Source organism: Bubalus bubalis, chromosome 5 (genome assembly GCF_019923935.1).
Source record: "Bubalus bubalis isolate 160015118507 breed Murrah chromosome 5, NDDB_SH_1, whole genome shotgun sequence".
NCBI classification, from domain to species: Eukaryota; Metazoa; Chordata; class Mammalia; order Artiodactyla; family Bovidae; genus Bubalus; species Bubalus bubalis.
Window position 1 is genome coordinate 129,309,195 of NC_059161.1, and position 25,455 is coordinate 129,334,649.

Genomic DNA, 25,455 nt, shown 5'->3' on the forward strand with positions numbered 1-25,455 from the left:
TATGTGAGTATTTCACGAAAAGCGTGTGTTTCCAGAGTAACTTCCAGGCCTGACACTGAGAGTGGATGCCTAACTTAACTGGGCACAGTGGTGGAACGAGAGGGAGAGACAGAGAGTGAGCGAGAGAGAAGCACAGCTCCCAGAGAAACGTGCAAAGTGGTTTCCGTAATGACATCCCCGTCTTTGTGACGGGTGACCAGGGCTGACTCCTGGGAGGGGAGGAGAGCATGCGCTCATCAGGGTGACCCTGAGGAGTCACACTGAGCTCTCCTCCAGGGGGAGGGCGGTCTTTAGAAGAGCTACACGCATGTGGATGAATGTGGGCAGGGATTTACGGAGGATGCTACAAAGCTTCCTGGAAAAGCGTTCACGTCTGGCTGGCGTCTCCCAAGAGGGCACCCCACCTGTGATGGGGAGGAGGAGGATTAATAACCCTGGGGGCAGAGTCCCACATCGGGGAGCCACATCTGAGTCTCGGGAGGGGTCCACCCGTGTCACAAATTCATCACCATGAAGGGTGGGGTCCCCAACCACGCTCCTCCATTCAGACGACACATGCCGTGGCCTGGGAGCCCCCAGACGGAACCTTGAGCTTTCTGCAAAGTGTGAAACAGGCGTGCAGGGAAGCTTCTAGAATACGACATGACCACTGACTTTGGGGATTTAATGTGAACCCCCCGATTCCTTTCAGGCTTTGCTTTACCCACGTTGGCATTCCTGATAAATAACATAAGTTGCTTTTTGTTTGCAAGAATTCACGGAAGCGTGACAGTGCTGTATTTTGTTACGCTTATGTTTTCGCTCAAGGTCATGACTGAGAGGTAGGCACGGGCGGAGCCCATGAGTACACATGTGACGTGCTCGCTTGACACCATAATCTGGGAGGAGGACTAACCGCCAGCTCTGCCAGGCTGACCCCAAAGCCCAGAGCTCTCTCCAAACCACGGGAGCAGAGGGCAGGTGCGTGAGCTTTCCCGGGTGCTCACCTGGGCTCAGAACAGAGTGGTGAAAAGCTGCAGCCCCGTGTCTGCATGCCCTCTGTCCCCAGGGATGCCCCTGCCTCTGCTTGCCCCCAACTCCAGGCTTCTCTGACCGAGCTGAAGCCACAGACAGAGGTCACAGCATCCTGGAAAGAGATGCCCGTGAACTTCACACCAGGCAGCACCAGGCGGCTGCCCTGCACCTCCTCACTTCCTCGCCCTCTGCCAGGTACAGGTCAACATACAGATGGGAAGATCCACCCGGAGGGTCGGAGGCTCCCTCCTCATGGACGTCACTGACCCCAAACACCCCGGAGTCCAGAGCAGCGAGGCCTGCAAGGGCCAGGTTGTGTGACCACCTCTGGCCCAGAGGTGACAGCTGGCAGGACGGCTGACTCACGGGAAGGAAGGACAAGCTAAGCCCCCTGCCTGCGGTGGGAAAGAACCCGGGAAAAGCCAGAACTCTGAGTTCCCTCTGGAGAGGACGGCCTGCCTGCCTGCCTGGTGGGATGTGGATCCATCCATTCAACCTGCCTCAGCTCAGCCTGACTTGGGGCTGGGGCGGGAGGCAGGAGGCAGGGGACAGCGCCTTCACTATGAGGGGCTGAGTATCACCAGGCTCTCCTCTCCAGCTCCCAGCAGGAAGGATGGTAACCAAGTTCTGGGAACCAAGGGGACTCGATTCCTCGGGAAGTGTCTCCTGGAGCCGCTCCACATAGATCCAAGGGTTTGGAAGAGGCTTGGGTCAGCAGAGGGTGGGGGCTCTCGGAGGACACCCCACACCAGGCGCAGAGGCCCTCCTCGCCCCAGCCTCCAAAAGTAGGGCCTGGATCTCCCCTGATGCAGCTGCCATGGGCGCTGAGCGACGGCCGAGTGGGGTCTGCTGCGTGGGGCTCCTGGGAGGATCCGTGAGGGAACACAGATGGAGCCCGCCGCCCCAGCCCCCACCGGCTTTGTCACCGCGGCTTCAGTAGCACTTATCACCTTTGCATCTGACCGTCCATCCATCCATCCATCCATCCACCCATCATCCATCAACTCACCCATCCATCCATCCATCCACCCATCCCATCCATCATGCATCCAACCATCCCTCTATCCATCCACTCATCATCCATCAACTCACCCATCCATCCATCCATCCACCCACCCCATCCATCACGCATCCAACCATCCCTCTATCCATCCACCCATCATCCATCAACTCACCCATCCATCCATCCATCCACCCACCCCATCCATCATGCATCCAACCATCCACCCATTCATCCATCCATCCACTCACCCCATCCATCACGCATCCAACCATCCCTTTATCCATCCACCCATCATCCATCAACTCACCCATTCATCAATCCACCTACTCCATCCATCATGCATCCAACCATCCATCCACCCATCCATCCATCATCCATCAACTCACCCATCCATCCATCCACCCACCCCATCCATCACGCATCCAACCATCCACCCATTCATCCATCCATCCACTCGCCCCATCCATCATGCATCCTACCATCCCTCTATCCATCTACCCATCATCCATCCACTCACCTATCCATCCATCCACCCACTCCATCCCTCATGTATCCAACCATCCATCTATCCATTCATTCACTCTTCACTCACCCCATCCATCATGCATCCAATCATCCATCCACCCATCCATCCAACACCCATCAACTCACCTATCCATCCATCCACCCACTCCATCCATCATGTATCCAACCATCCATCTATCCATTCATTCACTCACCCCATCCATCATGCATCTAACCATCCATCCATCATCCATCAACTCACCTATCCATCCATCCATTCATCTACCCCATCCATCACGCATCCAACCACCCATCCATCCATCATCCATCAACTCACCTATCCATCCATTCATTCACTCACCCCATCCATCATGCATCCAATCATCCATTCACCCATCCATCCATCCATCATCCATCAACTCACCTATCCATCCATCCATTCATCTACCCCATCCATCACGCATCCAACCATGCATCTATCCATCCACCCACCCCATCCATCATGCATCCAACCATCCATCAGGCATCCAATCATCCACGCATCTATTCAACCATTCATCTATCCACGCATCCATTCAACCATTCATCTATCCACGCATCCATCCAGCTATCCATCTCATCATCCATCAACTCACCTATCCACCCATCCACCAACCATGAATCCAACCATCCATCCATCCACTCACTTACCATCCTCCATCCTTCTTACCACTTGTACAAACACCACCTATCCACTCTTCCATCCAAATTTCTAAAGAACCCTGCCAGAGCCCAGCTGATCACTTACTATCAGATTCTGAACAAGTCAGTTAACCTCTGGAAGTCTTGGTTTTCCCATCTGAGAAGACAGGATGATCTGGTGAGAGCCGAGAGTGAGTCAGCAGGAACTGCTCTGCACAGGTGTCGTATGAACACTCATGCCATTACCACTCTGCTTTAGCTGAAAAGTGGGTGACAAGATGCACGTGTCAGCCAGCTGGTTTCAGCCGGCTCCAGAGTATGTGTCACTGGGCAGAGAAGTCAAAGCAAAGACAGCTCTAGCCTGGGAGCATCGGTTCAAGCCCGGAAAACCTTTGCTTAAGAGCAGGAAGAAATTGGTCCTTGAAGATCAGCGTACATCCATGGTTCTAAGTACCAGCAGTGATGTGTGGTCCCACACGGATGCTGAAGCATCTTCCCACGCCAGGTTAATCTGAGCCTTGCGGAGCCCCATTTTACAGGTGAAAGAAACAGAGGCTCCATAAATAATGGCCGAGGCACAGAGATACAGACCTGACCTCACATCCTGGCTCGCTGACCGCAGCCCAGGCTGCCTGCAGGCTCCCTGCTCTGTGCTGGGATGAACTAGAAATTGGGGTGTCTCCCAGGTTCCAGGCTCACACAGGATGGGTGGACAAGAGGGTGCTGAAGGTTGCCTGCAGGAGGCTCTGGCAGAAGGCGGCTTCCAGCACGAGGCCCTGGCCCTGCTGACAGTGTGTCTGAAGCGTAAAAGCTCAGACCCCACACTGCTCCTTGTACCATCAGCATCGTCTCCCTCTCTACCTTCAGGCCGATAGAAGCTCCAGAGCCCTTGGCCCACATGTGGCCCCGGGCACTGTGGCCCCTCCTGGGCTTCTGGGGTGGCCCTGGGGCCCATACCCCGCGCTCCACGGCCTCCCCACGCGGTCCTGAGGAGTGCAGCGGGGATGGACAACGACTGGACGCCCCATCCTGCTGGCCAGGGCGCCGCGACCTGGGGCACGAGTGCACATCAGAGGCTTTCACGGACTCCAGAGAAGCGGGGACCGCTGCCCGACACCCCCAGGGGTCCCCCAGCCACTGGCACCGGGGTGCTGCCTGCTTGCACCTCCAAGACCACCCCGGCTCCAGGAAGCAGGGGGCGGGCACAAGCGCCCCGTGGGATGGGGACAGTCTGGAAGGTATCTTTCCCCTGAAAGCTTCCCCCGGTCTGCTCCGGCCACCTGGGACACCCTGCCTCTCCCCAACCTGGCTGGCCCCTTTCTCCACCCTAGGGGGCAGCCCCCTCACCCCAGGAGGGGTGACCTGCATGAGCTCTGACTCCCAGGGACTCTGTTAGGGGCTCCCCGTCTTTGACGACAGCTCTGGGGCTGACTTGTCTCAGGGCATCCACCACTGCCCCAGAGGCCAGCCTTCCTGTGCGTTAATGCCCCCAGGTGAGAGCGAACCCTGAGTGTCAGCCGTGCGGGGGAGCCGAGTGACAGGCGAGGGCAGCCCGCGTGCGCCCGTACCCGACTCCCCAGCAGGCAGGAGGCACCCGCTCCCCTGGGCGACCCTTCCCTGGCCCCGCCTCCGCGCCAGGGGGCCAGCGCCTCGTGGGCCCCCTACTCCTGATGTGCGGGTGATGTGCCCCTAGCAGTCTGGGTCAGGCAGCACAGCGAGGGGGCAGGGGACAGCTTGGCTCACCCCCACCCCCTTTCTGGGTCCGCGTGGCCGAGGGAGGGAGCACCCCTTGGCTCTCACCGAGGAAGCCAGGCCCCCGCGCCCTAGGGGCGCACAGCTCTGCCCTCCGGTCCCCGTGTCCCCAGGAGCAGGGCGAGGGTGCCTGCAGGTGAACAGAGATGCGATCCAGAGGGACCCCAGGGCGCCCTTCACCCCTCAACCTGCCCAGCGGGGGAACAGCACCTGGAAGGGGTGTGCAGGGCAGGGCAGGGTCCTGCCACCCTGAAAACTCCGGGAACTGCAGCTTGGCCCACACAGCCCGATTCAGGGAAGGAAACCAGAGCAAGGCGAGAGGCGGACTTGGCCGAGCCCCTGCCGGGGTCCGTGTGGCGGCAGGAGCCTTGCCAGCTCTGCCCACCTGTGCGGCCAGCGGGGGCTGCTGTCTCCCCGTGGGCAGGACACCCAGCCAGCGAGCCTCCCTGCCTGCACGCAGCGGGCTTCCTCTCTGCTGAGCCAAACCTACCTGGGAATGGCTCCTTTGACGGGAGGGTGGCCCGCACGCTCCCTGGGGCCAGTGAGGCCAGGGCGGCCCTCAGGACCAGGGCCCGGGCTTTGCAAAAATGCATCAAGAGCTGCTCCGAGAACAGGGCAGCTTGGAGGGGTCCTACTCCTTTCCACGCTCAGGGGGTGGGTGATGATGGAGCCACCCGGCAAAGCCCCTTCTCGGGCTGGTCCTCAGGGACCTGGACCGGCCATGCCAGTGGGCGCCGCTAGAGGGCGCCTCGGGCAGGTGCACGGAGAGCCTCCAGGTGAGGCAGGACGCCGGCCAGGGCAGCGGGTACACGGGCTCCCCTCCGCTCTGGACAGCTCCTCCCTCTTCTGCTTGGCACTAGGGTCCACTGGCTCTCGAGGGTGGTTCCTGGGGGAGGCCGACCCAGCCCGGGAGGCTCAGTCAGAGCCACAGGGGCCCAGGGATGGGTGAGGGGATGTTGGGGGAGGCCGTCTGCACCTGAAGTTGGGCCCGAAGCTGGTTCTGGCCACACAGAGGTCCCCGTCACCCACCTGGCTGAGGCTTCCAGGGCCTCAAGTGGGCACCAAGGGCTGTACCTGAGGGGTGCTGAGTGGCCAGCCTTCCCGTGGGCAGCGAGAGAGCAAGGAGAGGGCATGGTGGGGGGCGGCCAGAGGGGACCCCCAGGTGCTTGGAATGCTAGGACTCCACTTCCTCTTAGCCCAAGCCATGGCCGTCACCAGGACGACCTTCCTGTGCCCGCCCAGCAGCAGCTGAGGGTGTTTCAAGATGTCCTTGGCGACGATGACAGTAAGTAGCCAGCACTCCTGGATAACTTAGTGAGAGCCATATCTTGGTACGTGGCTTCACCCTCGTCACAAACCCATTAGACCCTCTAGACATACAAGAAGACAAAGGCACAGAGCGGACAAGCAACTAGCCTAAAGTCACACAGCAGGAAGGAGACAGAGCTGGACACGACCAGCAGTTTGGCAGCTACCCACTGAGGCAGGACCTTGGGACAGAGAGGTCCATGTGGGCCCGGGGCTCTCCCCACCATAACCGGGGAGTGCCCCCAGCCCATCTCCAGGGTCTGCGAGAGCCAGAAAGCACTCTGGGGCTGCCTGGGCCACCCCAAGGCTGGGAGCTGAGTCCTCCCTCCAGAGGCTCCATCTGTCCCGGGAAAGTGCTGGGCTCTGAGCCGCCACCCCCTCGAGCCCCCAGGGCTGCACCATGGTGCCCGTGCACAGGCCCTCCATCGCTGGGGCAGCATGCATGGCCACTTTCACATCTGAGCACGGATGTGGAAGCAGACAGCTTGCATGCAGCTCAAATGCCGCCATCATTCTGGCGGCCCCAGGAGCCAGGGCTCCTGGCAGGTTCCCACTGGCACAGGGGGCTCTTGGGTGCAGGACACAGTGGCTGTCATGGATGAGCGAATGGTCCTAAGCAGATGGACGGGCCAGGCAGGCCCTGACGGCTGGGGAGGGAAGGACGGGAATCGGCAGGGATGGCGGGGATGGCTAGGCCGGGACCACAGCCCCTTGACGGGGATGGGTAGCCAGCAGCGTCAGCGCTGAGAGCCCTGCATCCCGGCAGCCTCTCCCTCCCAGGGCAACCACAGCCGGGGTGACGGGAAGCGCCGGGCCAGGCACCCCACCCCCGGGAGGACACAGAGCTGAGCTGCGGCTCCAGGCCACTGTGGACTGCGGGCTTGTTACACGCGAGGACTGCTGTGCAGTCACGTGTTCGGTCTTGGGAGCAGCCAGGGAGCCACTGCGTTATGGTCCCCATTTCACAGTCGCCGAAGACGAGGCACCAGGTGTAAGTAAGGGGCCCAGGAGGAGTCCAGGGCGCGTGCTCAGGAAGCCCTGCAGGGGCACTCAGGACAGGCTGGGGCCGTGACCGTCACACACGCACACACACAGACACGCATGCACACCCAGACACAAACGCACACACGGACACGGAAGTCCATGCAAACATGTGCACCATCACACCCAACACACATAGGCATGCACAAGGCACACCCAGAGACGTAAGTGTGTGCATACACGCACACCTCACACACACACACGCACATACTTGGACATAAAAAGTACAGGAAAATGCACACACGCAAACACACTGCATCTAAACACAAACACAAAAATGCAGGCACCCAAACACACACGCACACAGTGACACAAACACACACACACCAGTGCGCACACGCTGACGCACGCAGGCACAAATGCACAGACACACGCACGTACACCCCGCACAGGGACGCCAGGGACAACCAGACTGGCGCTGCAGCACGTGAGGCCGCCTCTCTCCGCAGCAGTGTTTTCTTTGCAGCTTTTGCAAGTCCTCGGCCACCCTGCCTTCAGGATCTTATTAGATTTCGTCCTGGAGGAAGGGGACCCACTCTCTTTAAAATTACAGCCGTAATTCCAGCTAACTGTGTGAAGTGGAATTTGAGGCCTCTGGGGAACCCTTTAATTCAGCTTTAAGCGGCTCCCGGCACCTGGCGCTTCTCCCTGGGGTGACTCGGAGCGAGAATCTAGACCAGAGCCAGGAGGGTTCCCGGGTCTGAGAATGAGACTGCAGGGGGAGGCGTGCATGGGTCCCAGTGCCAAGGTGTGCCTGGGGGTGCTGGCACCGAGGGGGCAGGCTGTGACCCCGCCGAGGGGCCAGGAAACTGGGGTCCCCACAGGCAGGCTCTCCCGGAACCCACACAGCCACAGACTGGACAGCTGGCCTGCTGCTCCCAGTCACAGCAATCAGGCTTCCCCCAGGACTGCCTGGGACACTGACCCCTCCACCCAGACTCCTGGTCCCCCTCTCCAACATCCCTGATCGGAGCTGGGGATGTGGCATCAGGAAGGACCCCGGCTGGCTAGAGGCACTGCAGGCAGGCTGCTGCTGCTGCTAAGTCGCTTCAGTTGTGTCCGACTCTGTGCGACCCCATAGACGGCAGCCTACCAGGCCTGCCCAACTCAATGGTGTGCAGCGGGACGGGGAACCCGGTCACCGGGCAGACAGCTGGACCAAAGGGGGCACTCGCCTCTCAGCAGACACACTGAGCCAGGCCCAACACACAGTGCGCCGGCTTTCCCGGGACCACCGAGGGTGAGGGCAGAGCTCAAGAAGGACAAACTCCCACGACCTGCGCCGGCTCCAGGACCCGGCCTCAGTGCTCTCATCTGGGAAATGGGGACGCAGGGTCTTCCCTGGAGGACGACGGGGTGAGCCGAGGCGCGTGGAGCAGCGTGTGGGTCCACGCGACATCACGGGGCAGGGGTGACGGATCAGAGACACCGCTGCTTGCTTGCTCTGACTAGCACTGAGGCCCCGGCCAGGAGTCCACTGCCAGGAAGGCTCAGCCTGGACACACAAACACCGGAGGCCACGCGAGGAGAGGACGGGTGTGCCTTGGGAGCTGGAGCTCTGGGGACTGCAGCCTCCTGCCGGCACGGGAGACAGAGCGGGGAGAGTCCAGAGCGCCCCAGAGAGATGCCTGGGGGCTCACGCTGGGTCTGGCCTTTGCTGGCCTTATCTCCCCATCTAGAAAGGGGACAAGAATGGGGTTGCCAGCCCCAGCTGCTTCAGCGTCTGCTGAGACGCACGCCCCGTCCCTACCCCGGCCTCATAGGCAGACAGAACAGGACCAGGCAGGGCTGTCACTGCCCAGGCCGGGGCTCGTCACACCCTCAGCTCCGCCAGGGCTCCTTGTGGCCACGAATGCGAGTGGTCACGAATGTGAGTGCTCGCTCAGGCTCAGGACCACGCACGATAAAGCCTGGTCCGTGGAGAAACCCAATTGTCCGCGACAGAGGGACAGATAGGAGGATGCGGTGCACACATACAACGACACGTTACTCGGTCATAAAAAGGACGAAATGACGCCGTCTGCAGCAACAGTTTTTTTTTTTTAAGTTGCTCAGTCGTGTCCGACTCTTGGCACCTGTATAGTCTATGGAATTCTTCAGGCCAGAATACTGGAGTGGGTGGCCTTTCCCTTCTCCAGGGGATCTTCCCAACCCAGGGATCAAACCCAGGTCTCCCACATTGCAGGTGGATTCTTTACCAGCTGAGCCACAAAGGGAAGCCCAAGAATACTGGAGTGGGTAGCCTATCCCTTCTCCAGGGGATCTTCCCAACCCAGGAATTGAACCGAGGTCTGCACTGCAGCAACACAGATGGACCTAAAGATGATCACCGTAGATGGAGTCGGTCAGACGAGACAAAAGTCGTATGATATCACTTACATGTGGAATCTAAAATATGGCACCAGTTCACAGACACAGACAGACTCGTGGTTGCCAGGGGCGGGGGGGATGGAGGGGAAGCTGGGGCTCGCAGAGCAGACTGCGGCGTACAGAACGGATGAACAACGAGGCCTGCAGGGACCTGCACCCAATCTCCTGGGATAAACGCCGGTGGAAAAGGACGTACAGAGAGAGTGTATATAACTGAGTTACTCTGTGGGACAGCAGAAATTCACACAATGCTGTAAATCAACTCTATTTCAAACAAAAACCCCCACGTGGCCCCAGGAGGAGCTCTCAGCCCAGAGCCGGCCGGCGCCCTTAGCTCCTTCTCTGACCAAACTTCATTTTTAAGACCCTGAAGCCGACGCACAAGGAAAGCAAACAGCCCCAGGCACCCGCCGCAGCCCAAGCCGCCCCAGGAGCCCAGTGGGGCGCCCACCCTGCCCGGTACAGTCGCCGGCTCTGGCTTTCAAGTGTTCTTAGTGTCCGGGTTGGAATCAAGCAGGGGTCCTGCTCAATCTCTGGTGGCACCCCGAGGTCCAGAATCCAGGGCCGCGTGCACAGAGGTGCCCCCTCCCCGGTCCTCCTGGATCCCCACGCCTCCCGCGCCCCCCACCGCCCAGGCCGCTCCTTACCCGACGTGCCAGGGCTGCTGGGGCCTCTTGGCATCCTCGCCGGCTCCGCCCAGCCTGTTGAGTGAGGGCGACCGGCTGCGGGGCCCGGGGGTGTAGCTCCCGAGGGTCTTGGCGGCCCCGTCGGCCTTGCCGGGCGTCTGCTGCAGCAGCTGGGGCGAGAGGCTGAGGTGGGAGGTGGCCGCGCGGACAGCCCAGTCGGGCGCACCGGCGTTGAGGTTGTTGTCGCTGTTGGAGCGCAGTAGGAGCCGCGGGGCGGCCAGCGTGCTGGGGGGCCGCCGCCTGCGGTTGGAGTACGCCGGGGCCTCTCGGAAGGGCACTGGGTCAGAGAGAACGGGAAACGCGGGTGAGCACGTGTGGCACCGTCATCCAGGAGAGGTGCCTGCCCCCCTCCCCCCACCAGCTGCCCAGGACACGGACGCTGCGAGCTCTGTGCTGAGCCCCCAAGGGCCCCCGCGTGTGCAGAGCTCGCCCTGACACAGAAGCAGACACGGGTGGAGGCAGGGAGCACCCCTCTTGCACGGAGGCTCAAGCCAACACTTGAGATGGAAGAGGCTTGGGTCCCACTTCCATCCGCGCGCCCACGCCTCCAGCGGCCCGGAGACCGTGGACGACTGGCTGCCCTGGCTCACAGCAAGGACAGGCAGACACGGAGGCAGCCATGGAGTTCCTCCTCCTCCTCGCCGCGACCTGCACTGGGGGTTGGATCGTGTCCCCCCAGATTCCTACGTTGGAGGCCTGACCCCGAGCACCTCAGAATGTGGCTGTCTTTGGAGATTGGGTCTTTTAAGAGGTGATTAAGGTAAAATGGGGTCTCTGGGGGGCCCTAATCCCACAGGACTGGGGTCCTTGTAAGAAGAGGAGGTCAGGACACGAACACACAGAGGGCCAACCCTGAGAGGACACGGGGAGGGGACGGCTGTCTGCACGCCCAGGAGGGGGGTCCCAGGAGGACCAGCCCCACCCACACCCGGGTCTGGGATTCCAGCCTCTAGGACTGGAGACAGCGAATGTTTGAGCCGCCCCGTCTGTGGGGCTGTTACAGGCAGGGCAAACGCACGTGGCCCCCTGGCTCTCCTGGTGGGAATCCGTCTGCCTGAACCCAGTGTGCTCCTTTCTCCACCCCTCAAACCGGGACCGGCAGCAAAGCATCAAACAGGAGGCGGGGGACACACCTCACCACGCTCCTCATGACGTTCTAGACTGGAGGCAAGCCCCTCGCTCTGGGACGTCGGCCCAGCCAGGGGCTCAGAACGAGGACACGGTCCTCGGGTACCACGAGGGCTGGAACCCACGTGGTCGGCACCCCAGGTTTCTCTGAGGGCTGGAGCCAGAAACAGAGTGTCCTTTCCAAGTGTGTACACTCAGTCGCTTCAGACGTGTCTGACTCTCTGGCACCCAATGGACTGTAGCCCACGGGGCTCCTCTGTCCATGGGATTTTCCAGGCAAGAGTCCTGGAGGGGGTTGCCATGCCCCCCTCCAGGGGATCTTCCTGACCCAGGGATGGAACCCATGTCTCCTACATCTCCTGCACTGTAGGCAGATTCTTTGCCGCCTAGACACCAGGGAAGCCCGTCCTTTGCAAGAAGAGGCATATAAAGAAACGCAAGCCTCCGGGCTGCAGGGAAGCAGCACGGCAGCCACGCCAGGCAGCAAATAACACGAGCCTCCTCGAGCTTGCCCTCCACAAACTGGACTGCAGAGCAACAGGAAGACACGCGCCCTCCTGGAGGGCTGACGGACGTGGGAACACCAGCGTCTCAGAGGAGAAAGGCGAGTTCAGGACTGAGTCCCACACGGTCCACCGCCCCGGCTGCCCGAGGTCAGAGGTGGTGAAGTCCGTTATGGAAACCAAGGACAGCTGCACCCCACCCAGAACCTGGGCAACCTCCTGCTGGAGGGCTGGGCTTGTGGGGACAGAGGTGGTGCTGGCAGAGCTCCGCCGAGACAGCTGCGACCCAGTGCACCCTTCGCAGCCTCCCTGGGAGGCAGGACCATCCTGGGAAAGCAGACACACGCAGCCAGCCTGGGGAAGCCGCAGGGAAATGGCACGAGGCTTCCCGAGGACGCACGCTTGGAATTCACATCTTGGCTGGTATGGCTGGTGAGAACTTGGAAGTGACCCACGGGGAGGTCACGCTCTTTCCAGCAGTGATGCCAACCTGCTTCCTCTGAAGCCTCTCTGTCAGGGCAAGGCGCACCATCACTCGCATCTACTCCAAATTCTTCAAAGCAAAGCAGCTCTTCAGCGCCAGCCCAGCTGGGAGGGAGACAGGGAGCAGGAAAGGTGTGCTCCATGGACTCCCACCTCCGGGGCCCGAGAGGCTGTCCTGTCCAGGGCTCGGCCCCTGGGGAATCAGTCCAGTGTTTTGGGGGGAAAGTCTATTTTGGGGAAAAGTCCCGCGTTTGTCTTTGCCGGTCACCGGGGAAACCACCCCCGTGTCACTGCCCCTGTCAGCATCAGACGGCAGCCCGAAGACTTCCGGAAGGAGTGAGGGTGACCTGAGCCCCGCCCAGCAGGGGGCGGGGGGACAGGAGACCTCACTAGCACGGTGGATCCAGCATCTCAGGGAGAGATGCTCTTCCTGCCGAGATCGTCAACTGCAGGACCACGGCACCGAGAGGAAGTCAGCCTCTTGAACAGATGCTCGCAACAGAGCCCCCTTGACTTCCTGCCTCATCCTTCCTGTGCCCACCCGAGGACAAGTCAGAGCTCGTGCGGATGGAGGGGAGGGGTCACCTCAGCTCGGAGGGGACTCCCCCAGACCAGGAAACACTTGCACTCCATGATGTGAACTCATGCTGAGGCTCCCAGCTTCCCTGACCTTAGAGTCAGTTCTATTTTTCTGATGGTTATAAGCGGCTACAAACGCCCTTGATGGAAAGTGATGGAATTTGGGGGGAGCCCTGCCAATAGCTAAGACAGACTCCGAAGGGGAAGAACAGTCTAGGGGAGAAGGGAACAGCGTGAACAGAACACCATGCCCCCAACTGAAACCCCCATGCTGAGCACATGTTACCAAGATCAAAGTCCCAGAAGGTGAATCTGGGCTCATCGTGGAAGCAGATGTGCTCAGACAAAGGCTGTCTTTTCTGTACGCTCCTGAGAACCAGGCGGAAGAGGTCTTTCAGAGAGTGGCAGCAATTCACGGCGGGGTTGGGGTGGGGGCGGCTGCCCTCGGAAGATTAAAGGATAAAAGAGCTGGGACTTCTGCAAATACGTTCTGCCCCAAGGAGCCAGTGAGCTACTCAGCTGGACTCTCATAGGTGACGTTTCAGTGAACATTCTAATGAACGTTATCTCACTGAATTACCAAGATTCACATTAAGTTCATCTCCTGTGTGGTGTAATTGGAAATTCTTCCATGTTTATTTTTTAGCTTGGGCTGGAAAGTGTCTCCTTAATTCCTCTAACCTCACATCTTCATAAACCTCCCGGTTTCATAAAATGAGAGCTCCCTGTCTTAACCAACTAACCGGAACCCGCCGTGGAAATGTTGTTGCTGTTTTATTTTTTTTTAATGTGCAAAGGGTTAGAAATAACTCTTTTCCTGTCTGAAAATGATTAATATTCCACCCAACTGTTTCCTTCTTCCAGGCAATCTGCAAACTCTAAGTGGGTGGATATTTTCTTAGCTTAGCCTTCCATGCATGTATTTATACGTTTCTTTTCCACAATACAAATTACACAAGGCATGCAGAAAACCAGATGCACTTTCAAAGTCTGCCACAGTGCATTTCCCACCCGCTCCCTGAAACCGCAACCCAGGGACGGCCAAGGGACTCCGAGTGGCGGTTCTGAAAGCGCCCACCTGGCCAGGGCAGCCAGTGGCGTCCTGGGGCTCTTGCTCCTGCCTGAGTGCTCGGCAGCCTCCAGGCAGCGGACAGGTTAGAGCCAAACTTCCTATTTTCCACAGGACTTAGTTCCTTAACAGTTAGGCTCTGCATGTACTAAGGATGCACAGGCTACATTTCTGCAAGGGGCTGGAGACTCGGGGGGAAAAAAATGAAACCGACACCTTCAAGTGGGTTAACAGTCCAGACCAACTACAACAAAGCCCGATCGCCCACCAGAAGTAATTATTCCCTTAACACGGCAGGAATGAATGAACGGCAATTTTAGGAGGACCCGGAGTCCCCGGCTTCCCCACCCCCCGCCGCCTGGGTCAGAAGCTGCTTGTTCCCATGCACTCCGCGCCCTAGGCTGGCTCTTCGCTTACCTTCCTTCTTGGTGAAAGCATTTAACAAAGACTTCATTTTCCCTCCGACTTTGGCAGCGGTCCGCTCATTATATAACCTTCTCGACTGGGAGGAAGGGAAGGGCGGCCCAGCCCCTGGGCGCCGGAGCAGTTTGGACCTGGAGAGCGGCGGCAGGCGTCTGGCCACTGCCTGCCTCCGAGCATAGCTGGGCAGGCCAGACCCAGCGTGCTGGTGACGGAGCCCACCCCATACTCTGTCTGTCAGCTGGGAACCAAGCGTGCGTAGACTGAGGCTGCTCTCAGAGCCCACTGCCGCTCCCCGCGCCCGTCATGTGAGCCGCGCTCCCCTGCTTTTGTGATCAGTGCGCCGGGGAGGAGGCTCGCAGGCGGGAGGCATCGGTGAGCCCCTAGCCCCGACCATGCAAGGGCTCAGACCCGCCCCGGGCGACAGAGCACGGCACCTGTGCTTTGCTCATTTTCATTCGAAAGAAAAAGCCAAGTTTCTCCGCCGCTGCCGCCGCTTGTCCGCCAGCAGACGTGGGGGAGTCAGTCCTGGAGAGAAAACGTCCCGGTTCCAGATAAGCTACGAGCCAGACCCGCGTTAACTGGGCGGCCAGTGCCAGTCTTCTGGAATCTCTGAACGTGACCCAGATTTCCGTTGGCAAGAATCAGACACAAGGACCCATTACTTCTCTGGCTCCCCCCCATGGAGGTAATGACCCTGGAGAAAACAGGATTTCCATCCCCCTTCCTAATTTTTTTTTTTTTTTTGGAAACAAAAGAGAGATGAAGCAATTAAGATTGCAGCCCAGCCAAAGCTCGCCCTAATTCCAGGCAGCTGACAAAAAGCCCGCTCCGAGCCAGGCTGCACGTTGCTTACGGGAGTCCGGGAGACACATGGAGAGGCGGCAGGGAAAAAGTTCTGCCCGAGCGGCAAACACAGAGGGAGGGGCCGTGGCGGGGAGCCCCACGGCAGGTGGCACGGGGTTATTTCTACACGAGGAGAAAGGTCTTTCCGAAAGCTTAACGGAGCATCCCAGGGAGCAGGCTCTGCCGCCTTTGCTGCTGGGGCTGTAATTAAGTGTGCGTTTTTTCGGTTGCTAAGAGAGCTGCTTCTGAAATTTGAAGGGAAAAAAAAAAATAGAGAGAGAGAGAGGAAGATGGGACGAGACCAGGCAAAGCACCGGGAGCCTGTAAGCTGAATTCCATATGGTCGGCTCGTTTTGTGTCAACAAAAGCGGCAGAGGCACAAGCTCTGGGAGCCGCTCTCCACGGGACGCCCAGGGCTGGCAGGACGTCTGTCCAGGGTGGCGAGAGCGCGGACCGGGTGCCCATTACCAGCTGAGCCCTTGAGCGTCGTTTCACTCCCACGATGCCCCATCGCAGGGCTTAGAGCTGCCTTCAAACTCCGCCCTGGGTGACCCTCGCCCGCCACGCCGGAGCCCAGGCCACGTCTGAGACTCGCCCTAGCGGACACTCAGCCACTGGTGCGTTTCACCCACGAAGACCTCACAACCTGCCCCGCGCCGCTCGCATCCCTGGGGGACAGAGCAGGTGACAGCAGGAGCAGGCTGTCCTTGGACGTGGGTGCCAGGATGCAAAGCTTCCAGAAGCATCTCTCTCAGATGCAGAAACCAACAAGGGTACAACCGCTCCTGCGTGGGGAGCCTGCCACTGTGCCCCCCTGGTGTAGGAACCGTCAGGGATCTTCAAGGTGGGGGTGTCCAGTTTATCGGGGGTGTGCTGGCTGTCTGCCCCAGCTGGGACAGGATGCCCCAGTGACAGAGACCTGGGGGAGATCCCCCCCAGAGGTGGGGGCCCTGACACGTGGGCCCCAGGAAACCCTCCAGGGAGCGGGTGGGAAGCTCTGCGAGGCTCAAGCCGATGCCACCCCAGAGCGCGGGCCTCCTCCCGCGCCAAGTCCCCGCGACACTCTTGGCCTCTGCTGTCCACAGGGAGCGCGTGTGGTCCACGGCTGGCGGGCAGTGACCGAGCCCAAGGCCGGAAGTGCCCCCGCCATCGCCGGCTCCCTGTGTGGACTTGGGGAGGAGCGAGTCGGGAGGAAGTGACTTCACCGGTGCCCCCGTGAACATCCCCCGTCTTTTCCAAGGGAGGAGGACCCCTCAACTCCGAGCTGGGAGCAGAGCTGGAGATGCCCAAAGAGCATCCACCCATGGCCCAGGTGGGGACACTCCCAGCCCGCCCCCCCGGCCCTGCGTTCAGAGGGACGGTTCCTCCCGGTGTCTTTGCCTGCAGTAGGAGCAGAGTCTGGAAATGACAGGCCCCAGGCTCCTGGCCCAAGGGCGGGCTGTTCTGAGACAAATCCTGGCTTCCCTGGTGGCTCATTGGCACAGAATCTACCTGCCAAGCAGGAGCTACGGGTCCAATCCCTGGGTCAGAAAGATGCCCTGGAGGAGGGCATGGCTACCCACTCCAGTATTCTCGCCTGGAGAACCCTGTGGACAGAGGAGCCTGGCAGGCTGCAGTCCACAGGGTCTCAAAGAGTCGGACACGACTAAGCCACTAAACAATGGGAGCCCTCTGGAAATGACAGTGCCCCAGCTGCCTGCCCAGGAGCTGAGACGAGTCTGAGGCAAATTCCAGAACCAGGAAAGAGGTCAGCCGGCCAGGGGCAGAGGGGGCTCCCGATCGCCCGCCTCCAGGTTCCACGTCCCAGGGCACGCGTGGACCCGGGCTGTGCAGGCCCAGGGGACGAGGCAGTGAGTCAGAAGGAGACCCCGGCTCCCTCCCAGGCTGCAGGAGGGCCGGGGTGGGCGTGTAACAGCAGCCTTTGGACATAATGGGATGTGAGGGGCCCCGGGAAGCACTCCTCGGCCCGAAGATTCCCACCCCATCCCTCTGACAAGCAGACAGCCTTCCGAATCACCACGTTCAGGAATCCCGACATTAAGGAATCTTGACATTCAGGAATCCCGAGGTTCAGGAATCCCAGCAAACGAGCCACTGAGATCAGCAGCGAGAGCTTAGGTTCACGTGCAGACCTACTGTGTGCCCGGCCCCGGACCAGAAGTCCTGCCAGGAGGGAGGCGGTCCATTCCTGACCCCACCCACCCTGTCCATGTAAAGCTCTCCCCCCACCCGGCAGGCATGCTCTCCTTGAACACTTCCAGCAATGGGGAGCTCACTACCCATGCACTGGCTTTGCGCCCACGCACACCAGTCTCCTTTCCTGTCACACCGACACCATTTCCACACCTGCCACACACTGATTGGAAGGGAAGGCTGAGGCGTTCAGAGCACAGACTTCATCCCAAGAAGTAAAGTAGGTTTGGGGGTGTCAGAGCTCAGACACACACAGATGGCTGAGCTTTCCTCCCACCAACTCCTAGACCCTTGTTCTGTTGCCGGGGTCCTTCGTGGAGCAACCACAGTGACTGCTAGAGGCTGTGCTGGCCACGCTGCTGAGGTTTGGTTTCAACTGGACTTTATTCCAAACGAGGGGGAGAAGGGAGCGCCAAGATTCTGGTTCTGAGCTGGGCTGGGGTGAGGTGGGTGGCCAGTGGTGGTGGGTGGGGTCGGGGATGGCATGGGGTGACTCTGTGCACTTGCTCACCCGCCCACCCACCCCAAAGGATGACTGAGCATCTTTTGAGATGGGGGGCTGTTCGAAGGACAAAAAGCAGGAGGAAGGATTAGATGGAGTCTCCCCAAATCAGACAGCTTCCAGGAATGAAGAAGGTCACCCCAGAATGAACCCCAAACTGTCAGCCGCCTGGCCTGGCCCGTTAGCCATCAGCTCGGCCCCAACCAGCCCAAGTACAGTGCCAAGCCCTCGGCAGGCGGTAATAAACCAACAATAAACTCTGCATGAGCGCCTTCATCTGCTCCCACTCCCCCAAGGACCTCCACGGTTTCAGCCCCTGCACCCCACTGACTGGCCCCCGTCGCTCAGACCCGCCTTCCAAGCCCTCACTGTCTGAGCCCTTCATTTGCCTCGTCTTTTGACAACTGCCTGACAACAGGCTGAAAATAATTTCATTTCTCGTATAAAAAAGGCTCTTCGCACATCAGAACATTTCAAGACGCTATGAAGTCCTGGCAGGGAAGACACGCCAGGTGTTATAAACACGCCTGGTGAGAGTCTGCAGGGCCACTCCGCGGGGACGGTCAGCCCACCTCCTTCCCCGTGCCGGCCAGTAGCCGAGTGCCAGACACGGGGTCATGGCCAGCATCCGACTCAGGGGCCGGCTCTGTGTCTTACTGCTCGGCGGCCCTGGGCTGGCCTGACACCCCAGCCCGCGGATGCCCCACCTGTAAGGTGGGAACAGCCCAGCACATCCCCAGTGTCGGCTGTGGGATCGCACGAGTCGTGTCTAGAGCACAGAGCAGGGTGGTCAGCCTTCTGGGGTCGAGTCCCAGCGCCTGCACCTCCCAGCTCTGTGACCCCGGGAGAGGCAGCACGGCTCTCTGCCGGTTTCCTCTTCCATCGATGGGGATGTACATGCTGCTGCCACATAGGAGGCGAGGAGCAAATCAGTAATAGTAACATCTGTAAGTGCCTGGGTTTGAAGGCTGCCAACAATGGCTAAATAAACACTTTTAATTAAAAAAAAAAAATTCTGTGAGTAAACAGCAAGTCAGTCTTCCTGGCCCCCACCCCGGCTCCGTGTCTGTGATAAGCCCTCCCAGGTCCCTTAGAATGCATTTACACGGTCTCTTTGGGTGCCACCTCCTCCAGGAAGTCTCCCTGAAGGATCCAGTCCCTGGAGAGACCTCCCCACCCCCCGCTGCCCAGGGTTGCCAGGCCAGCAGTCCTCCCTGGGGGCACTTCTCGGTTCCATGGTACATCAAGCAGGCCCAGTGTCCAGCTCCCCATCACTCTGCAAATGAGGGGGGCAGAGGTGCTCCCAAGGCTCTGGATGTGAGTGAGGAACCAGAGGAGAGGGAGGCGGCCCGTCCGGTTTCCACCTTGTTTGGAGTGTTCCCAGGCCCTTTTCCAAGCCTCCCAGGTGGTCTCCTGGGCTGTGGTCACCTCCCTGCTGTGCCCCATCCGGCCTCCACCCACCTGCACGTCTACCCTGGTCCTGCCTGCCACAAGGAGGCCCAGCCAGGCACCGGATGAGGCCCGCCTCAACCGACGGGCAGGTGCGCTGGGCATCGGGCAGGCCCAGGTCCTCAGCGTCCCTGCCGTGTCCTGCCTGCCTGGGGGTGTGGGCAGCTGGAGTCATCCCGGGGCTTCCAGGGCTGCCAGAGCCCCAGGTGACCAGATACACGGCAGGGGCTCTGACCGAAGGAGCACACGGGATGGGCCGGAGGGCACAGACCCAGCTCAGGGCAGCACGGGCTCCGCAGAGCCGCCGTGTGTGGCCGGACACCGGGCTGGCCGTGGAGCTCCCAGCCCCGGCGCCCCGGCCCCCCGGGAGCCACAGAAGTCCTTCAGGACCATCCCTCTCCGCATCCACAGCCAGAGCGACGTTTTCAATGAGACCCCGGCGGACGAGCCAGTGGGGCTGGGGCGTGAATGTCACCAAGGATCCTGAAGTCCCCGAGATGGGGGCCGTTTCCCTTCTCTTTCCGAGTGGCCTGGGGACTCAGTCAGGGCCCACCTCCTCTTCCTGGTAGCGGGGTGCAGAAGGGAGAGCCGGCTGGGTAAGCAGGAGAGGCCCTGAGTCTATTTCTGCCTCGAAGCAAACTCGCGGAGGCGGCTGTAGCCTCTTGTCAGACAGGAGGCCCGTGGGGAACTGAAAAGAGAAGAAACTCCGGAGGGTCTCAGTGGCCCACCAGCCCCACCCTCCGCCTTGTCTAACAGAAGTGACAACCACCTGCTGGGCAGGAGACCGCCGATGTGTGCAAGCTCCTCGCCCAGCTCAAGGGAGCAGGGAGGCAGCGGGTCCCCGGGGAGGGGGGGGTCTGCGGGGCCAGACCTGGATTCTTCCTGCCCACTCCCCACCTGAGCCAAAATAGCAGACCTCGCTTCCTTCCCGCGTCACTTTAGATAACTGCGATTTAAATATTAGTAGGCAACATTTCTCCATCTCACAATCATTGTTCAATGAATCATACGTTTATAAATAACAGGAGATATAAAAAGGCGTCTCGGCAATAGTGCGGGGGTTATCTCTGAGCCAGCATGGAGGTGTCTGAGAGAGGTGGAACGTTCCAGCAGCTGGGACTGCAGAGGGAGGGAGGCACTGCTCCTGGAGGATCCGCCGAGGCCCCTGGGTTGGGGGCAGGGGCACCGATGAGGGGGCTGCAGAACCGCTCCCCCAGGGTGGGGGGGTCTCACCCTAGGGTGGGGGTCTCCCTCCAGGGCCGCCAGGCTCGGGGCCAATGGTGGCGGAGCTCGGGGACTCCGCGGCTACGCACCAGCCCTGACACAGGGCTCTACTGCCAGGACCAGGTCAGAGCGGGCACAGGGAGAAGGGCTTTGGAGGGCTGAACTGGGGCTGACCACAGGGAGGATGAGGGTCCCCCAGGTGCATTCCGGAAGGACCCCAGACTCCAAACTCTGCCCCCCGTCTCCTCCCTCCATGTAGCTTCAAGTCCTGGAGAGATACTGCATGCTGGGCCAATGCTCTTACCCGGCCATGTGGGGCATCAGGCAGGGCAGCAGCTTCATACAGAACACCAGGGCAACCCTGGGTGGCCCCTCTGAGAGTCCTGTGGTGTGGACGCCTGGACTCCCCACAGGAAGACCTGGGCTCAGGGTGCTGAGACAAGTCAGCGGTGCCCAGCCCACTGCTCAACGGAACCATCCGAAGTCCCCAAGGCCGGGCACGGACACCTCTTCCGGAAGTCTTCTGGGCGCCTAGACAGTCAGGACCAGACTGGAGGTGCCGGGACCACAAAGAGAGAACCTCTGAGGCCACGGGGTGCCCACGTCTCCGGACACGCTGGAGAGCTAACCATACAGAGGGATTTGGTGAAAGGCAGCCCTGGAGCTGGCTGGGGGGTAACCAGGATGACCATGGGCTAGAGACGGAATGTTGCGTTCCCTGAATTTACACGCTGAAGCCCGGTCCCCAGGGTGACGGCATTGGGAGGTGGGGCCTTTGGGAGGTGACGTGATGAGGTCATGAGGGTGGGGCCCCGTGATGGGATTGTGCTGTGAGTTAGCCGCTCAGTTGTGTTCCTCCAGGCTCCTTTGCCCAGGGACTTCTCCAGGCAAGAATACTGGAGTGGGTTGCCATTTCCTTGTCCGGGGAATCTTCCCAAGCCAGGGATGGAACCCGTGGCTCCTCGTTGCAGGCGGATTCTGTACTGTCTGAGCCACACTGGTGATGGGATTAGTGCCCTTATAACCAGAGGCATAGGCGACCTCTCTCTCTCGGCCATGAGAGGACAAAGCGAGAAGGAACCATCCACAAGCCAGGAAGAGATCCCTCGCCAGGAACTGAACTGGCCAGCGCCTTGATCTTGGACATCCAGCCTCCAGGACTTCAGTGAGGGGCAAACGGATGTTGTTTGAGGCACCGTCTGCAGTGGTTTGTGAGAGCTGCCTGACCTTCAAAGACACCACCTGTGGCCGACCACGTCCCTCTCCCCTGCAGGCCCCCGGGGGTCTCCACGCCATCACCTCCACTGCCCCGGCTCCTCCACACTGCCCCCTCTCCATGGGGTGCTCCCAGCCCTGTTGGTGCCCCGTACACAGCTCTGGGCATCGCCTCTGCTGTGGCCTCTACCTGGACTCCTTTACCCTCCCCTCCTGCCCTGGTTCTTCCAACTCCAGCTCTTCAGCATCACTCTCCAGGTCGTCTCATCACAGAAGTGTTTCTTGACTGTCCTTTCTAGAAGGACAACCCTCTTACTCTCTCTTCTTAGCCGCTTGTTACTACTCCTTCACTGCATTTATCAACATCTGAAGTCACACCACTTGTGAGTTTGTATATACTGGTGTATTTTATCCACAGGGACTGAGTCTGTCTTTTTTTTTTTTTTTAAATTCTTTCTTTTACCTTTTAATTTCTGGCGGCACTGGGTCTTAGCCTGGCACGCACAGTTTCTCTAGTTGCAGCATATGTGTGAGCTTAGTTGCCTCACGGCACGTGGGATCTTAGTTCCCCGATCAGGGATCGATCCAGGCACCCTGCCTTGGAAGGTGGATTCTCAACCACTGGACCACCAAGGAGGTCCCCTGAGTCTGTCTGTTTCTTTACACCATCGCCAGAACACAGCTCAGCTTCTCACAAGACATCTGTGCTTCATACCTGCATTCAGTGAATGAACGAACAAAAGGGCACACTTTCCTCCCTTACTCCCCGGACTTATCACCTCGGCCTTCGCTGCGTTTGCTTCACTACAGGAAACACCTGTTTCTGGAACTCTTCCCACCACGAAGACTTCCTCCCCACAGAAGGCACGGGGCAGGGCAGAGGCTTTACACGAGACGTAAGACCTGGCACAAAACGGGAGCTTAAAAATACATGTTCCAGTTACTAACATTTCAGGTCCTTGTCTGTCCACACATATCTGGGTCATCTGTTAATCGTGGTTTCCTTTAGTTACACGTCTTGTTTTCCTGCTTCTTTGCCTGCCTAGTTATTTTTGAATCTGTATCAGCCATTGCGTTTGACAGGTTGTAGAGACTATGGGTTCTGTTATCTTCCTCTGAAGAGTGTGGAGTTTCTCTAGCAGGGAGTAAAATTATCAGAACACTCTGTTCTGTGAAGGCACGGCCTTTATGCTTTTGTAGATGGACTCTCTGTTGGCTTGGTCCTTGTGGGAGGTCCTGACTTCCAGGGCCCTTCTGGGGTTCTGGCAGAAAATCTCAAGTGTTTGCCAAACTCCTTTAATAAGACAGAGCTCAGCTTCCTGTTGTCTCTCCTTGGCTCTTTGAGTTTTAAGCTACTGTGTTCCACTGGGATCCCTGGACTCTCATTTTGGACAAACAGTTCAGAAGTCAGTCAAGGATTTAGGGGGATTTACATGCAGATCTGGGGACGCTCCCCTCTATTTCCAGCTCCTCATGCAGCCCTGATCGTGACCTCCAACTGCTGAATCTTCACCCCAGAGGAACTCACTTTCTGTCAGGGGGACCCCCTCTTTCATGGGGGTTCCCCAACCACACACCTGCATGCACTCACAATGTGTAGCAGTGAGTCCCCGACCTCCATGTCCAGAGGCAGCGGGAGGGGAGAGGAGACTCTGGTGAGCTGGTCAGTGGGCAGCGGCCTCGGAAAGTAAGGTGACGAGATGGGTATGGCAGCTGTCTCCTGTGAGCCGCCCGGGGGGAGTGGGGCGAGGGCTCTGAGGGTCAAAGCAGAGGTCGGGTCCTTAACACCCACCCCAGTGTCATCACCGTGGCCCCCACTCTGAATGCCCACACGGCGCAACCCAGGGCTGCACCTGCTGCCCGCTCTGTTCTCTCTGCAGCCAGTGAGGCGGGTCCTTTCACATCCACTTTACAGACGTGAAGACTGAGGCTCGGGAAGTGCCAGAATCCATCCAACCCCTTGCCCGTCACTCCGGGTCAGCACTGACCTCACTTCTGCCTCCATCTCAACATCAGAGCCGGAGGGTGGGCTTTCCCGGTGGCACAGTGGTGAAGAATCCGCTTGCCAATGGAGGAGACACAGGCTCGATCCCTGGTCTGGGAAGATCCCCTGTGCGGCAGAGCGACTAAGCCCGGGAGCCACGACCACTGAACCTGTGCTCTAGAGCCCGGGAGCCACGACCACTGAGCCCACGAGCTGCAACGACTGAAAGCCACGAGCCCCAGAGCCCGTGCTCTAAAACGAGAGACACCCCCGCCCCACAGCTGGAGAGTGGCCCCCACTCGCCACAACCAGAGAAGAGCCTGAGCCAACGCCAGGCGGTGGCGTCCTGACCACAAGGGGCCAAGTAGAATGTCTCCTGAAAGTCCTGGCTGGCAAATCCGAGGGCCCTGTGGAGCGTCCTTGTCTGAGAGGTGCAGAGAGTTCTCGGGGCTGAGTAGCAGGATTTCAGGGGAGCAGCCTGGGTTGGCTTCCAAGCCTCTGAGAGACACCGTGGGCCATCCCGAGGTGGTCGAGCTGTGAGCCATGAAGGCCCAAGGCCACAGCAGTTCCTGGAAGGGGCCTGCCACCTGCCAAGTCCCGGTTTCACCTGTGCTGAGGTCTGGCTCTGCAACCATGGACAGCCGAGCCATCTCTCAGAGTCTGTGAGCGGGACTCTGGTGATGCCCTTTGCACACAGGACCTCTCAGAGGCCCCTTCCCCTGGAAGAAGTGGGAGGGGGGAGGGGTCTGAAGCCTGCCTGCTCAGGTCCCGTGGCTGCCGTGGGCGCCTCAGCGGGCCTCCTTGCCGAGCAGAGTGCAGCACGTCTCTCACTGAACCCGGCTCCTCCCGGGAGCCGGCGGCTCACTTCGTGCTCAGGGAGGAAGCCAAGCCCTGCCTGGAAGCTGAAGGAAGCTTCGCTGCAGAGGCCCACGAGATGGCAAGGCCCCTGCAAGCCACAACCGCCGAGCGCCGTCCAGCAGGCCTGGCCTGGGAACCAGGGGACCCTCCCCATGTTGCTCGGCTTCAAGCTTTCGCCTCTAGATTCCGACTCCGTGGGTGAGTGGCCGTGCCATCCTCATCCTGCCCCCCGGGCTGGGAGGCTGGACCTCAGGAACCCTTCCTCAGGGACCCTCAGCCTTCCTTGGGAGGGGCCACAAAGCCTCTGCGCCCCCCGGTGACCGCCCCCCACCCCCCTGCCAGTCTCTGCTCGGGGAGGAAGCCGAGCTGCTCAGGGTCCACACATGCCCAGCCCTGCCGGCCTCCCTCCACGTCTGTGGACGGACAGAACCTCCAGTGCCGTCGTCTTGGCTACGCGTCCTCCACGGCCTCAGTTCAGTTCATTAATACTCTGCTTTAAAAGAACCCAGCAAACGCCCCATTTTCCTAATGGGGTCAGCAACCGCTCCTGTGTACCGAACACCAGCTGTTCAGAGTCAGCACCAGACAGTTCTGTTTCTGCCTCAAACTCACGCATCTTTCCATTTTAGGGGGATGACAACTT

At 59.7% G+C, this 25,455-nt stretch overlaps 1 protein-coding gene across 4 annotated transcripts in view; it reads right to left on the bottom strand.

The window, feature by feature from the left end:
* SHANK2 (SH3 and multiple ankyrin repeat domains 2) overlaps window positions 1–25,455 on the bottom strand; it is a 558,458-nt gene that overhangs the window by 282,076 nt on the left and 250,927 nt on the right. For 3 of the 4 annotated variants that reach the window (XM_044943817.2, XM_044943819.2, XM_044943818.2), the window contains exon 13: window positions 10,321–10,636. In XM_044943817.2, the coding sequence (XP_044799752.2) occupies window positions 10,321–10,636 (316 nt within the window). Of the gene's footprint in view, window positions 1–10,320; window positions 10,637–14,538; window positions 15,085–25,455 lie in introns of those variants that run through there. The other variant, XM_044943820.2, reaches the window with a different exon arrangement.